We start from the raw sequence: 16951 nt of genomic DNA on the forward strand, positions 1-16951 counted from the left end.
AAATGTCTGGAAAACCCCTTGAAAGTAGCAGGAAACTTGGTCTTGACTTGTTTGGGCACTCTGGTGCATTGCAACAGCTGCAGCATGTAGCTTTTGGTACCGGAGTATCACCAGGGCCAGACTCACAGCAACCAACATCCCACAGGAAACAGTCATAGGGGTGTAAAACTGCAGAGCATGCACAGCCCTAAGTCAGGATTCCCAAAACTTGTAGCAAAGTATTATGCTATTGCAGAAAGACATAACCAGAAAAGAAAAGGTACAGGCCGGACTTTCAAAAGCTTGCTGGCATACTTCAGCATGGACAGGCTCTGGGCAAGCAACGTCTGCCAGTGTAACTAGCCTTTGCCAACTGCAACTCAAAAAGAAGCACCAGCATCCTTGTCAGAAAAGTTTCCAAAGATCGCAAGTAGGACTATAAAGGGACGCCCTGTAACTCCACTCAGTTCCAACCCAGCATTAAAACGTCAGCCTCTTAAGTGCTAAAAAACTCTTCAGTGCTTTAACCAGAACATATCCATCATACAGGGGGAAGCAAATCTCACCAAATTTCAATATGCTGCTGAAATTTGAAAAAGAAAGTAGCAAGAATGTCTTCCGCCAGACATACTACTTTCTGCTGATATTTTCCAGAAGACAAGATTAGTTTCATGCTGTCTTGCAGCATGATCAAGGGCAATGTAAGTATAAGAATTTAGTGAATTCTATTGCTAACTGTCACAAGTGATAAATACAATGCATAATTAAACAAGCGGCACCTAGACTGCCTGGAGGAAACAATTATTTAGAGCTTGGATTAGGACAGACTCATTCCTCTCACATTTTTTCATTACATTCTCACATTTCACAAACCTAATGAAAATCAACAGCTTTATATTAGCTCCTGTGGCTGCAGCTGCCCAGGAGCTGCCTGCTGGGAACAGACCCAACGTGCCAGACAAGCGCCCACCTTGTGAGTACAGAAGGATCTGCATCTCCAGAAGAACGCAGGTGAAAACCTGAACCAGGTTCTCCAGGCCCAGCAGCTCAAAGACCTCCCGCAGTGGGTAGTCAGACAGCGGCAGCTCGTTGGGTCCAGGTCTTTGGCAAATGATGGGCTCATAAACCCCATAAAACTTCAGCGACCTCCCTGGGGGCGGAAGGGGCACCTCGTAGAGGATGTTGTGGATGTAGCTCTCCAGGGGCAGAGGTGGCGGCTGCTGGGAGGTCACTGCCTTATAGAGCTGGATCAGGAACTTCTTGCAGGCTTGCATGAAGGGCAGAGGGGTGATGAGGCATATGCATTTGGAGACGTACAGTGTGTCTCTGCTGATGTCATAGGAGTTGTACCGCTGGAGCTTGGCGAGGGACGTGGCATCACCCTCATCAATACTGCTGGCAAGGGAGTCCATGCTGCACGAGGAGGAGGCGCAAACACTGCTGTATTGCTCTGCGTTGTGCATCTGGTAGAGTGTCTGCATGGCTGTGCAGATCTGCTTGCTCGTGACCTCCTCGTAGAATGTGAGCACAAACCCGTATGTACGAGAGCCATCTTCTCTGGTGATGATGAATGAATGGAGCTGCGGATCTCTGTTATCTGCCTGCGTCCTGAAAGACAGCCCTTTGGGCATACACAGCTAAGGAAAGAGAAAGAAATAGATACAGTTATCTAAGCTACAATTTTATTTTGTTACTTTTGCTTTACAGGCACATTCTTTTTATCCACTGCATCATGACAAGCCATTTATCATCAAACATAATCCCCCTGAAAAGTAGCCCAAGAGCAAACAGCCTAAAACTGATGCCACTTAAAAGAGTTAGACATGACTGAAGAAAGGAAAACACCCTCCAAAATGACATATCTATTAAGTCATTACAACTCATTTTCATTACTTTGTGAAATTGTTTTCACTACTGAACATTCTTTGTCTCATTTACTTAAGCACCATATAAAAACATCCATTTTTGTTCTCATTTGCATATACATAGTGCCCACAGTACTCTCAAATCAGAAAGCCAAGGAAGCATCTTATACCACTGAAATCAAATTACAGAGACTTCTTGAAATTCTTTGATCTTCCCTAATTTTCTTAAAAGGGGAAAAAAAAGCAACACAATTGACTGACAGCTATTACACTTACTTTCTTCCTTAAGTGCTACAAAATTGGACTGGAGTAAGTGGGTGGGGAGGGAAACACTCAAAATCTATGAAAGCCTCTTTTTTTTATTTACCACTCAGCAAAATCTTTTGCAGTGATTCTGCTACACTGGGTTTCTCTGAAACATAGTCCTGGTGATAACTCGAGGCATTTTTCCAGGCATTCCTCAGGAATTCTATCAGCCATCTAATACTAAATAACAAACATCCAGCAAAACTTGTCTGAATGTGCGTCAGCACGAAACTCCTTATGTTCTAGCTAAATCAGTATGTTTATAAACGAAGAACTAAAGCTTCCTTTGTACTTTCCATCTGATGAAATGAAAGGAAAGAAGAAAGGGAGAGCCTTCAAAGTGCTCCTCCTGTTCCAAAAGGCAACACCAGAAGGCAACTTTCCCAAGGGATGTGAACCAACACATGACTGAGTGCATCCCCCACCTTGACCAGAAGTAAATTTATCTGACGGTGGAAGAAGTCAAGAGAAATAATCATATATTTTCAGGCACGTCCTACTGTGAACTTCACCAGTGCACCTTGCAGAGACCTGATAAAGCTGCTACCAGCCCAGCTGGGATTCAGGCAGGTGGGCCAAACTCACTTCACAACATGCTAGCAAGCCCATAAGTCATCTAGGACAGCTCTCATGTACTGCTCTAAAAGTTAATATATAGAGAAATAAGTAGCCTGGAGTTGGTAGAAGAATTTAATTCAATTGATGGGCTTTGCTGACATAAAGCATGAAACTGCAGCTTGGACCATTTTTGAACAGCAGCCACATTTTCACTCAAAAGGTTTATAGTTTTTATTGAGGCATTAACAGCAGTGTCATGGTTAAGGCTTTTCCAATAAAGAAGTAGTAAAAAAATCCTTGTTTCATACTTTATTTAAATTCATTCTGCACAATAAATATCTCTTAACCTCATGGTTTGGCAAGCGTGCTTAATAAAAATTTATTTCTGGAATGTGGGCATTCAGTGGTGGCTAGAGCCTTATCAAATCAAATCAGGCCAAAATCTTAGGTTTTATTCTCAACACTAGCAAAGATTACGTTTTCTTCACTTTACAGAAAAACACCCAGATAAGCAAATTATATATACTGGTACAATCAAGAACAGATAAGCATCAGGGAAATTCAGACCAGCTGAGACAGTTTCAGAAGGCTGTTTTAAATAAATTTCCTCCAAGTCTTAATTATGATTCTCTCATCCTTTATCTACTGAATATACATACACAAAGGGACACCCATCTATTAAGTTTCAGCCTGGCACATGCAGAATACCAACATTTTAAGACCCTGGCTGCCAACCCTGGCACAGAGACTGCCACTGTTGTTAGACCCACAAGAGGACACAGGGAAAGGCAGAGAAAGAAAGAAGATGGGAAAGCACCGAGGCAGGGAAGAACAACCAAGAGTCATTTAAGAAGCTAAGATCAAAAGGAAGGGCCTGCGCTCATTTTCCAGCAATACAGAAAGCTTCAAATTTGCAGTTAATTCGTGAAAACTTTCATCTTAGTGCCTCGGACATCAATCACTTCTCACCTCATCTGTGTTTGTCACATGCGCCACAGGAGAGCGTTGGGGAAGAGCAGCTTGGGACGTGCTAAGGGGATTGAAAGCCTGGCCCACTGGTGAAGCCGGCTGGCTAACAGCGAGAAGGCTGCCAGTCACCTTTATTGCATCTTTGTATAAACACAGAAAACTATCCAAAATTACTGATCAAAGGATAGGGTTTTGGTTTTCAGAGCACTTTACTATTTATTTTTAAACATATCCAACAGCAGAAAAATGTTGAATTAAATCATATTTGCAATAAGGCTTGTAATCAACATGGTTTGTAAAAACATACGGAAGCTGCACAAAGACAGACAAGATATCGACTAATCCATACCCTATCTCTAAAAGTGATAAGCAGGATATACCCTTTTCCTAAACATGGAGGCAGGACACACAGTAATTCCCCCCTCCCGCCCCCTTCCTCCTCCCAACCATCATCAGTTGCAGATATTTCTGAACCAAAGGTCCCCTCTGGACCACTGCCCATGAGCACTGGTTCACCTCTTCTCCATTAGATCCTCTATTTCACTTTTTAAGCCCCTATATATTTTTCAGCAGCAAGCTCCATACCCAAATTGCACAGTGGGTGAGGGCGTGGAGAGAAAGATGCTTTTGCTTGTCTTAAAGCCTGCTCCTTCAAATTACACTGGAGAACCTTTAATTCATTTATTTCAGTACATGAGTTGTTAAATGGACAATGCTTCCTTGGACTTCAGAAATACAGGCTAAGATTTCTACGCCTTGATGAACCAGAGGGCTGAAATAGGAGGTTTATTTCCTAAAAATTTCACTTTCCTCTCTGCTGACAGCTTTAGTTTGGTACCGCACATTACTTGCAGAACGGCCACAGAAGATAGTAGGTGACATTAGGCAGGGATAATCACAAAAAGCAGTGGGGGGAAAGAAATAGTTCCCTATTAAAGACAGCTCTGTATTTTGATATATACTTTGAAAGGGAGAGAAAACAGGAGTCCTAGGCAGAGTGATTGCTTGGGACTTCAGGGGGTTATTTTTAAAGCGACAGGATGGTTTCAGAAGGCAATTGAAATTCCTTAGGCATCCAGCAAAGCCAGAGTTCTCACAAGTTAACCTTCAAGGATTTATGCATTTTCTTCTCTGAGGAAAATTGCTTCTGGAAGCTCACATAACGCAAACACACAAGCAGAACTAATACAGCAAGGCAAGATCAGAAAGGCCAATAATTGCCTCAAGGGATTCTGTGGAGGTGGATATTACTTTAAATGATGTTTCAGATCAAAACAATAAAGAAGTTTTCCAAAAGATGATTTAAAAGACCATTAAATACTGCTGCTGTTAGTAAATGCTTTTTTTTCTCCAAGACATACTGCAAATGAAAGATGTGTTCTTCAGCCATTTGATTTCAGCTGAATGCAGCTCAGTTCAATTATTTTATTTTAATAGGTCTCTTGCTGGTTTTAGTATTCCATTTTTATCCAATAATATGATCACACTTCATGAATACTAGACATTTTCAACTGTAATGTGTGAGACAAATAATGCAGCAATTCCAGCTATTACCTCTTGCTGCCATATTCCTGCTGCACAGCCCCATCACTTCTCCTCTGAACACCTCCAGTTCAAAGGCAGAACTAAAAGGCATAAGTAGCCTTGGCAGTTGAATTATTACCATCCTAACTGTGCTGATGAAGCACCGTTCTGAGCCCTTCATGCATTCTGCATAAGCAAAGCACTGTGGAGACCTGCCCAAATACCACACCATCTCCACCAGCGCTCATGTGGAAGCAAAGGACAGAAATCCTGCTGCCAGCGGGCAGAGGGAGTGATCAGGCTCATCTCTGCCTTGCTATGCCCGTGCAGTGCCACAGTGTCAGCTCTCTGTGTCACTGCTACGACCTACCATGTTGACGGCATCCTGGTCAAAGGGGTTCCACTCGATGTTCTGAGGATAATGGGCCAAAACTTTGGACTTGAAGGTTCTTCTTAAGGGACTCTGGTCAAAATTCTCTCCTGCAACAAACGAAGAAATAATGACTTGTCACAGCAGTGAGGCTTCAGTGAGTGCTGGCCTGGGCAGATTGCTTTCACTTTGTTGTTTTTTGGTGGTTGTTTTTTTTTTTTTTTTTTTTTTTTTTTTAAATCTGAAAGGCATTTTCACTCCCAACAGATGTACTACTTTTAAAAGAGACACAGAAAAGATGCACATTCAGTCTGATCTTACCCTCCTTCCCACAAAATCTTACTACAGTTGCAACACAGCTTCTGGCTTAGTATTTACAGCATGCAAATGTATTGTTAAGAGAAAAATTACTGCTGGAGTTTTATAGAAAAAGACCCTGTATTCAATTGAATTTTCCACCTTCCCCTAGAGCTTGAATATCTAGATTTGGCTTTACTTAGACACTGAAAGAATGCTTTCCCTCAAGTTTGTTAGAAACTTAGGGTCAATAAAAGGTATGAGCACCTCTCAGCTATTATAAACTACTCAAGGATTTTACAGATCTTTCTTATATCACAAGTGTCCTGTGTGAAGATTATACATTTATTTTTTTTACATCAAAATGCAAGGACAGACTTTTTCCACACAAAGAATCCAGCAACTTCAAAGAGGAAGATTGAAATTAGACTTCAAGCAGAAATGCATCCAGTTATCAGCATACAAGAAGTGTATTTCACAGTGATATTGTTAGTGGAGTTTCCACCATTGCATATTCTACAGTGTGCAACACAGTAACCAAAATAAGAAGTTCTGAAAATCTATTAATTATATTACCCTCTACTACACCTTTCTCAGGTATCAGGTTACTAATTTCAGGCTTCTTGCTTTAAAGACTACAGGTGGGTCTTTCCTGTTCACTCCCTTTCTCACCTGAGAGAGATGAATGGGATGATAGCCTTAAGTTCACCATGTGAAATGTTTTTCAAACCTTACTTTGCACTCAAAGGCTGCCTTTGGGACTTCCTAGTGTTACCTAGATACTTTAAAAAACATTTGAAATAGAATTGGATTTCTTTTCTTAAAAAAAAAAATAAAATTTCTCTTTATATTCAAAGATAGACCAAATATTTCATTAATGATTTTTAATGAGAGGTTATTTTGGATGAAAAAAAATACTCAATCGCTTGGCAAGGTCTAAAGGCAACCCATCGTTCCTGCAGAAAAGTTAAAACTACAAGTCACTAACCTCACTAACCCTTCTGTGAAGGCAACGTGGACTGCGGGAGTACAATTTGTGCTTGCTGAGTTACTTATGACAACTCAACCTTCGAGCAGCTAGCAGCCTCCGAGTGACGTTGCGGAATTCACAGTTCAGCAGTTACCCAAAGCTTTCTGAGGCCACCGCCATTTGGCACGTGTCCTTTGCTCCTTGCGAAGCACAGTCTACACAATCATTTACCTTGGAGTGAAATAATCCAAGGAAACTTCTCTACAAACTGATACACGAAAGCAGAGCTTCTCAGTCTTTGCCCGACAGAGCCTAGGATCTGCTGATAATTGTGGGAAACACAAGGTAAGGGAGAAAACCACAGTGGCAGATCACAATGTAAAAATCATCCAGGCAAAGTTTTATGAGGGTTGAAAACCATTTGTTGTACGAAACCCTTAACAAATCTTCAACGTAGAGGGCAGAACCTGCACTTTCTCTCAGGGGCTGCAGTGCCAGGGCCATTGCAGCGGCCCCTGCACCACAGAGGCAGGTGGAGGAAGAGGAGGCAAAGGTCAGGCATTTCTTACACCAACGCCAGCCGCCCGCTTGGTGGGGAAGGGGAAGCAGAGGCTCACGCCTGAGATCCCCTTCACGGGGATGTGTGTAGGCAGGTGGAAATTCCTCAAGACGTGCGAGTCAGCTGTGCTGGGACTGCACCTTGCCCCAGTCTAAGAGCTGCTGCAACGAGTGGGCTCAGGAGCCAGGCGGAGGAAAGCTAACCAGCTCTTCCAACAGCACTTGCTTCCAAATGCATTCAGAGAAAGGGTTTAAAAATCTTTTCCTTCCCAAAACGTCCCTGGCATTTTAAAGATATGGGTATTTTTGTACAATGGCTCATTTTTAACACAGGATTTAGACACATTGCAGTAGCATTTTTTTTTCCTAGCACTATGTCTGTCTGACTTGATTTTGGTGGGTAACCGCAGGGGAGGACAGCAAATAATCTCCTAGAAGGGTATTTTGTGTTTGAGAGGAGGAAAAAGTCCGAGATGATGCAACGCTGCACCCATATTTCCCGGGGCAGAAATAAATGGAGATGGTAAGATGTGAGGAGCTCTGGCAGGGGAATTCAGCCTGCTTCTGGAATTGCTCAAGGCAAACCAGAAATTCAGCAAAAGCATGTGCATCATAGAAATAAAGAAAACTGAAGGTATCAGCTAAAATGGATCAAATTAAAAGATGTGTTGGGGTCCGATTAGCTCATCACGTCTGCCAAGTTGGACCAGACTTGCCACTAGCTGCTATGGCAGCCCACAGCACAAGCTCTGTGAAAATCCTCTCCGTGCTCAGTTACAAAGCTCAGAATGAAGTGCACAAAACCAGAGATCATTACTCTATTACAGGACACAGCAGTAGAATAACCTCGTATTTTTGGTCCAGAAGTTCTCTGCAGTGGCATTAGAGACAAAGATATAATGTCATCCACTGATTCTTAAAGTTTCACAAAATAAAAATCCCAACCAGCAAAGCCAGTGAAACTTTGCTGCCCAGGTATGCACTTAAACACACTTGGCAACATTTTTAATTCTTAGTATCAAATAGTAATTAATGTACTCGCATAATCAAATAAATATGCATGAGGTTATTTCCTAATTAGATCTTCAATCTTTCTCACATCTGACACAGTTTACCTTATAACTGTGAATTAGCAGAAAGGCAGATATTCGATGCTAAATTTGCTTCTACTAAAAGTTCAAAGAGCATCTGAATGACTTCATTAACTTCTCCACTGCTTACGGCAAGTGATTGCTGGAGTCCAAATTTCTTTAAAAGTTTCCTTTTTCATGACAAAAAAAATAATGTTCCTGAAACCTGATGGTTGCTAACTGGGTAATTTGTGCAGATCAGAGGCACTCATCACCTCTGCAGTTCATTGGTTGAGCCCTTCACAGGTTCTTTGGCGGCCAGTTTTCCACTCTACATTGTACAGGTATTGTAAAAACACCTTTTACTTGAGAAATAGCCCCCAGTGATGACAGTCAACAACTAAATTGATTAATCATCTGGTACTAGCACATAACTGTAAATGGGACTCCAGTAGCAATGCACATTCATCATGTCATTTACTGATTCTAATACCTATGCTCACTTAGAGGCACCAAAGGAACTGAGGCAGGCTTTGCCCTGTGCACCGGGTGTGCTCGGGAGAGCCCTGCTGCCAGCACACCTGAGATACGTGGCATCTCAGGGGACGTGGCTCTGTGTGCTTACACTGAGCGGGACAGCAAACCACCCAGCTTTCACCTAAATAACTTCCACACACACCCAGAGGCGGAGGGTTACATACCCAGCAGGTTTACCTATCTGTTCTGGTAGCACAGCCTAAGCCTGTGGTGGAGCGGAGAAGGCAGCTGCTGCATGGTGCTAGGTGCTGTCTGGCCTTTAACCTGTCCTCTGGTGTTAAAGCAGCATTGGCAGACTCTGGAAGCACGTCAGACTGCTCAGAGAGATTTGGGAAGCGGTCCTGGAAGGCTTCTCCATGGGAAAATCTCCTCTCCTAGTTTGGTGGCTCAATTACTTTCTAACCCCACCAGATAAAGTTGTACTTACTTCCAAGTTAGACCAAAAACTACATCACTGGGGATACAAGAGTGGGGAAGGCCTTGAATTTTTGCTGTTCTTGTTATCGAATATCATTTGTATCTTTTTCCCTATAAACCACTCCCCCATCTTGATGGGCAATACTCTGGCAGCATCTGGAACCAGTGGAGAACAACAAGGCGTATTTGCCAATAAACCACTGTAATCAACACAAACTGAAAGTTTCAATCAGCTTTTGGAAATGACCAATGATTTGTATGCTGCTGCAAATACTCATGCAGTTGTTTAGACAACAGATACGTCTAAAAAGTTTTGTTTATGAAGTACAAGCATTGCTTTAAGAAATCCAGCTTCTCAAAACCAGCAGTAACAATGTCCTAGTAGGCTGACAACATGGATTCATTTTATCCAGAAAAGTCAATGGCACAAATAACTTACCTTTGCAGAGTCTCTGCAGGGTTTGCATTTTACTACTACGGTGGTTTTAAAAATATATAAATTAAAGGCAAAATGCACACACAAGAAATACAGTTTGCTCAATCATGAGACAAAAGAGAAGAGCCAGGAAACCACACTGGAGTGAATCAATTGGTCATTAGCTCAAAAGGACATCACATCACACCCTCCATACAAAGCTGCCTCCTGGAAGCCAGGCAGGGTAAGATTTTAGAGGAGATGATACATAATTTAGGAAAGAAACAGTACAAGGATACGACAGAAAGCAGCCCATGTGTCAGGGTGAAATGTCATCGTTTGGCCAAACTAGCAGCAAACATCCCCAGCTCTCACCAAAATAAAATGAGACATGGACCATGCAAGCCAGCTCCACACTGACAAGCAGCTGGAAGAGAACCACCGGGAACAAAACCTTCTTGGCAAACATGAAGGAAGGGATCTGGACCGAGGGGTACCCAATATTATCAGTTCTCAGCCTTGGCAGTTCTGAACTGCTGAGTCACACGTGGCAAATAAAATTTATTTAGCTGTTATTCTAAGCAAAGAGTGAATTTTCATTAAATCTGCTATGTGCTTTTAAGTGCTTGCTTGCTAACTTCCCAAACAGGATTAGCAAGGCACATTAAAAATGAAGCAAGTATCAAATGCAAATTGAATCCATATTCTAAAATATTAATGGCCAGATAACAGTACTATGAATACGGACAGAAACATCGTATTTGATGTGTGGTACCCATTCATGCAAACAGCACATCTCATAGGTTAAGCTGCCTCTCAGAGGCAAATTAAAAATTTAGTTTTGAATTGATTCCTTTTGCTTTCAGGATATTTTCCAAAAAAAAAAAAATCATTCAAGTACTTTTTCAAAATTGTGTAAAATGTGTCAGACAAGTTCCATTTCAATTGGATACTACATCCTGTGTAACGGTACTTTTAAACAACTTGTGCCTTCCCCTTAAGGCACTCATTTTCAAAAGGACATTTAGTTTCAAATGAAAAGCAAGTGGTGAAATGATGGATGCTAGATCAAGAAAAACCGTGCTAATTTCATTTCAAAATGAAAAGGTTTCTCAAAATTAGAAAATAAGCCTGATCTGTGTTTTGGATGAAGGACACAATTACTAGGGAAATACAGGTACAGTTGTGAGGTCGTCAGCCATGATGGCTTTCATATGAGTGATCATATTTAAAAATTTAGTGATCATAAGGTTTCAGCAGATCTTGTTCAATTAATTATCACAGCTATGGATGCATTCAAAAATATGTACCAAATAGGCAGAGGCATCCTCCACCCACACCCTCTGGTCCAGGGAATGCGAGCTATCTGTCGCTCCTTCCAAGCTCTGGAACGTAGACAGGAATGCTTCTGACCACAGAAATAAAAATATCTTTTATTCCTTTAGAGGAACATACTGGGAGCACGACTGCACAGTGACAACCTCTTTGATAGCTATTTCTAAGTAAAAGCGTTCAGCTAACCTACCTCTTGCATGTCAGTATGTAAGGGAATTGATGGTTCATATTTCAGCAGGAAGCCATAGTGGGTTGTGTACCCTATCAATACACCTAAATAATTTGGCTTTTTTTTGGGCAGGGTGTGTGTGTGTGTGTGTATACCTCACTAATATTGCTATTTAAATCTAGACTTCAACACCGGCTTCCTTGAGGTGTCAGCAACCTTTGGGTCTCTGTAGCAGAAATGGGTGGAGCTGGACCTTCCAGTACTCTTTGTTCACAAATCCACATAGCTAAGCCTAGCTGAGTTTCTGGATAAGCATCCTCTAACACGGCCTCACACAAAATATTATTCATATTTATGAAGCACACAAAGATCTAGCGTATCGCATATCCACCATATATACCTGACACCACTAGTGGCCTTTCATTGGAGAGGGGAAGCACATCTGCCAAGAGAGCTTCAAGAAATAGAAAAAAATTTACCAGATATTGATTTAAATTAGGTAAAAGAATGAAAGAGTCCAGGGTTTTGATTTTGTTTTTGAACTCTGACTCTTATTTTGATTGAAGGGGAGTTGGAAGACCGAAAATAAAGAGATAGAGAGGGCCTGGTGATTCTTTTGTCCTTAACCCCTCTTTACCTGAGGTTTTGTCTGCAGTATCTGAGCTCTTGCCATGGAGATCTGCTTCTAGCCATTTGTACAAGACTACACAACATAACAAACAGAGATAAAAAAAAGCAAGTATGAACAAAATGAAAAGATATACAAATGTACTGGGGAAGGGAAAAAAAGTGAAGCAGACATTAAACATTCCCCCTTGCAGACTCTCTTCCCCCCACTACTGGCAAAGGGTAAATCCATGTGATAAATAAAACCCTCCACGACTGTATCACTGTAAAGGTGTTGAACGCCATGTTGGACATCGTAGAAATACTTGTCAAAATTAGTAACAAGATTAAATTCTCAGAACTTCCAGCAGCGCGCTGCTGTACAGCTTCCCTGTTACGAAAGACACCTTTGTTCATACATTGAGCCATTCCAGAGCCTATGAGAGTCAGGGGAAAAAACCATCAGTTCTTTAATTGGTGTTGAACTAAACCCAAGAAGTTTTCTTTAGTCTACTACTGTTAGCTATGTTGTTACACCTTCAATGCTGTACTGCATGCCATTTTCAGGACTTACTGAAGTTACCTAATAGCTCTGTTCATCACTTCTGTCTCATAATAAGGTGTTTTTAGACTAAAATTTGAATAAATAAGCTACGTTTAGAACTTGGATGAACAATTTTAGTATCTTCCAGTAACAGCTACCCCAGTAGGCACTTCTAATGGAAGAGCTTTCTGCTAGCATGTCTAACTGATACTTCTTCCAACTGGTTTGCTCATCTGCAGAAAAACAAAAAAAAATGTTTTCACAGACACCATGGCATTCCTTCATCAAAATAGTCCCATTCATACGCTACGCAAAGGCATTGAGCAATCCTCCTCAAGTCAAATCTACTTTTACAAATTTGGAGCGCATATTAAAGCTGCATTACCATTGACCTCTCTGGCCCTTCAGTTCCTAGGTGTAAATTCAGAGTATTTCCACCATGACGTCCTACTTGAGCTGTTAATCCAGGCATCATTCAAAGGTATCAGATAATACTGCCAAGGCTGTATTTTCCGGGAAGGCAGCCTCGGCAGAGGCTACAGGAGTTCTTTCAATAAAGACTTTTAGATGTGAATTTGTATTTTAGGTAATTTTCTCATTTCTTTAGGAGGCACTTGAAGATAACCCACATTCAAATTTGCAGGATGCTGTTTTTCCACTCCACCTTCTTAAGCTATTTCATTGTACCTTTGAGCTGTTTGAACTGAAAAGTTTCATAAATATTTAAATTAAAGGAAACAAAACAAACAATTGCCAAAGTTGGAGACTCCCCTTGCTAATGGCCCATACCCACACTGCCTTTACAAGCCTGTCTGCCAGGCTGCCCTCACAGCTTTCCCCAAAAGTCCTTTACAACATTATCACTCAAAGGAAATTTGGCTTAGCCTCCACCTCTGCAATAGGAAGAGCAAATAGGAAAGGCATAACAACTCGTGAAGGTATGCATAGCCAGATGTACCGGGACAGGTTCTGGTTTTGCTACCCATTTCAGTATTTTGTCCATTTATAATCATCAATCACATGGCTAAACAGTCACAGAAGTTATGTAAAAACTCCTGCACAAGAAGTCAAATGACAGAAGATCATTGACAACAGTGATATAAATATAGAGCTATGAACACTGTTGTATAGCCTAATTCTTGATTCAAACACAATATGACTATTGCCACAAACTAGTTACACTTAGAAAAGGTTCAGTATTTCAAAAATCCTTTTAAAAAGATTTGTTCACCTAAAAGAGCTACTGCACAAGTCTAAATAAAGAGAAAAAGGCTCTAACATGAGCCGTTTAGTTTGCCATCATCCCTTCCTTCTGACCTTGATTAAAATACTTCACTATCTGCCTACAGAGTAACACTATACAGCAACAACACTGTCAGCTTCTTAAAATAGCCTCAAGTCCCAGCTGCCAACAGACCACAGATATCCCACTACACCAGCAAACAAGTATGAATTGCACCATACCTTTTACACAAAATCGCATCATAATCTTGTCAAATTCAAAAAGTCACGGCTTAAATTACGTCAATTTGGGTGATTTTCTGCAGTGGGGTGGGGAGAGGTTACTAAACAGGTACCTGAGGCCTGGTGCTCCTACACAACTGACCTTGGAGCCTGTCCGCAAAGACTGGAATGTATTAGCAGGAAACAGCGGAGCGGCTATAAAACTGGACCTATACTTATAAATACAGGGAATTTTTTATGCCTTGGGCCTTTATTTTCTCTAGAAATCCAGGTGTGTGGAATTCACTCATTCTGTTCATGCTGCCGTGCTGCCTTTCCAAGCATGGGCTCCCAATCCACTGCTAGCCAGTATACGGAAAGCATGCCCCAGAGATCCTTGGTCTATTCTGTTTATATACAGCAAGTGGCATATTTTCTTTTTTATTGTTTTTTTTTTTTTAATATTAAAATCTGCTGTTCGTTTTGAATACTTGATACGGAATGAATGAGCATTTTTACTAATAGAGAAAACAATTCAAGCATTAATTAAAAGTTCATTTAAGTTTTATACATCCTTATTCTTAAATTGCCTGCTAACCTTTTGGTTAGTTATGTAGCAAACAAGAAATGTACGTGACCATATCAAACTGAAGGGTTTGAAACCCATCTCTTAGTTCCCAGAAGAGCATTAACTATAGCAGAGTGAAAAATGTTCAAGCAAGAGCAAGACACGAGCTCAGGTCCTTAAACACAGCAAGATGCCAAAGCCTGTCCAGTGAGGATATCCCTGGCTTTGGAGTAACAGGCACCCGATTGCAGGCTTGGGCTGAACTGCCAAGGAAGTGAAGGCATTTAAGATGCCATCACATCTTCCAGGAAGTTTGGACGGCTTCCTGGAATGAGGTATCCAGTCGCACCTTTTGCACAGGACCCCTTTCACACTTGTGCTTTCTACTCATTCACAAGGTCAGGATCAAGTTCAAATGTACCTGATTTCTGTGTTAAAACATGATGTGGTATTCTCAGACTGCTTTTGGAAACAGGCACTCACAAACATATTTATCAATTCAAATGAATTTTAAAGCAGGTTTTGTCCTCTACTCCACTGGGACAGAGGCAGAAGAAGGGTCTTGTCTCAAGATCTGCTTTATTACACTTGGTATTTCTGGAGATGAGAAAAGGAAAAAAAAACCCAAACCAACCCACAAAAAAACAGAACTTGTCATCCTAAAAATCCCTGTATTATTACTGTTTAGGTTTGTGTGCAAGAATACGGGAAAGAAAGAGGAACTTTTCAGTAAATTTTGCTTTGGGGCTTTTTAAGTACAAGAACAAGCTTTATTTTTATAATCACAGTGCATTCAGCTATCTTTTAAACCAGGTTGTATTAAGACAGATACTTTTTCAAACCATTCTGAAATGCACATAATATCATGCACCAATATTAGTCTCCCTTGACTCATCAGGATGGCAAGTTTCGGGTGTTTTGTTACCTGAAGTTAGAAGCAGTTTCACCAAAGCTGCATTTATACAACAGCACAGTGTGAATAAATTCACTGATAACACCTTCTGCCACCCTAATTAAGCTCAGCTTGCAAATCAGTACAAGAAAAGAAAGAAGCTTAATTTGGCCTGGACCATTTTCAGCACTAATCAACTTTGACATAAACAGAGCACAAAAATGCCCATACCACAGCTCCAATAGTCAGCTTACGTCTGCCTTGGGGTTTTGCTTTTTAGCAACTTGCTTTTTACCCATCTTGCACGAGCTTGAGGCCTCTGCTCCCTGGACTTAGCACTGTTATGCTGGTCAATAGGCTTCCACGGTTTAAAGGAAACCTTTGCTTTCTGATGCCCCCAAAAGCTGTCCCTTGGTGTGCTGAGCCACAGAGGATCCAAAGGACTCGTGGTTGGTTTTTAATCAGCACTCTCCAGAATCACAGGCTGTGGTGACCAGAAGGAAGCTATCCCCAGTTTCTGAAGAACGTTTTTCATCTTCAAACAGCACAATCCACAACCCAACAGTGGCACCCAAGATAGTTACTTAAAACACCCTGAGCAGGGACAGCTTCTTAACACTCCTTGCAGAGCCACCCCACACCTGCGAGGTTAGGACAACTGATTTTATCAGTGGGGCAAGAGGTGGATTTAGAGAGGGCGGACCCAGAATCAGCTCCTCACTGTACCGAGATACATTTTTTTGCATACCCCTTACAAACAAAGGGTTACCACAAGGCAATGCTTGCCTGTCAAGGGCTGCAGCTGCTAAGCTTTATGAAAACTTAGTTATATGTAGTTTTGACAGGAGAAAGGTCTGGCAAAGAAAAAAAATTTGCTTCTTGTAGTCAGGAAAGCTCTTTCATCGGCATGAAGTAGAAACACACCCTTGTGTAGCACAAACTGATTCTGTTTAGGGGTCTTTGAGAAACTGCCGTTTAAGCTGCTGCCAATAAAGAATTGTCCTTATGACAATCTCCAAGAGCTGCTCTTCTGCCAGTTTTCAGCAACTGAATCCTCTTAGAAGAAAAGAGAAAAACTTTCTGCATGCTGAAAAGTCACAAGAACCCACAGGAAAGGCTTGAAGTTACCAGAGCTCCCAGATGGAGAAGGGTGGTGAGCAGGAATGAAGACGGGGGCAGATGACAATCCGCTGCCCACACAGCCGTATTGGTCCTTAGAGCTGATACTTTCAGTCAAGAGCTACCTGAGGAACCATTTCAGTTTGGAGATTGCTCTCCGCTGCTTCAACCCAGCTGTACTACAACAATTGGAGATCAGCATATTGCTGCAAATGCTTCTAACTGTGGGCAAACCTGCCATTGAAGGAACAAGACATTTATACAATATGCTGGATGATGCAGTTCTTACTAGCTTTGAAAAAACAACAACGGATTTTTTTCAACTGAAAGTGTCAGAACATTGTCATGAGGCAAAAATATCAACCTATTGAAAGAAAGATCAGTTCTTGTAACTCGTCAGTTAAAATACCTCTTCTGCCATGAACGTCTTTGCAAGAACC

At 41.4% G+C, this 16951-nt stretch overlaps 1 protein-coding gene across 5 annotated transcripts in view; it reads right to left on the reverse strand.

Moving 5' to 3' along the window:
• The window catches only part of DENND5B (DENN domain containing 5B), a 114393-nt gene that overhangs the window by 54237 nt on the left and 43205 nt on the right, over nucleotides 1-16951 (reverse strand). For 3 of the 5 annotated variants that reach the window (XM_086467517.1, XM_086467506.1, XM_086467503.1), the window contains exons 2-4: nucleotides 11977-12042; nucleotides 5572-5681; nucleotides 950-1616 (exon numbers count right to left, since the gene is read on the reverse strand). In XM_086467517.1, the coding sequence (XP_086323643.1) occupies nucleotides 950-1616; nucleotides 5572-5681; nucleotides 11977-12042 (843 nt within the window). The remainder of the gene's footprint in view (nucleotides 1-949; nucleotides 1617-5571; nucleotides 5682-11976; nucleotides 12043-16951) is intronic. The other 2 variants (XM_086467529.1, XM_086467526.1) reach the window with 1 other exon arrangement.

This window comes from Leptosomus discolor, chromosome 1, assembly GCF_034619465.1.
Source record: "Leptosomus discolor isolate bLepDis1 chromosome 1, bLepDis1.hap2, whole genome shotgun sequence".
NCBI lineage: Eukaryota > Metazoa > Chordata > Aves > Leptosomiformes > Leptosomidae > Leptosomus > Leptosomus discolor.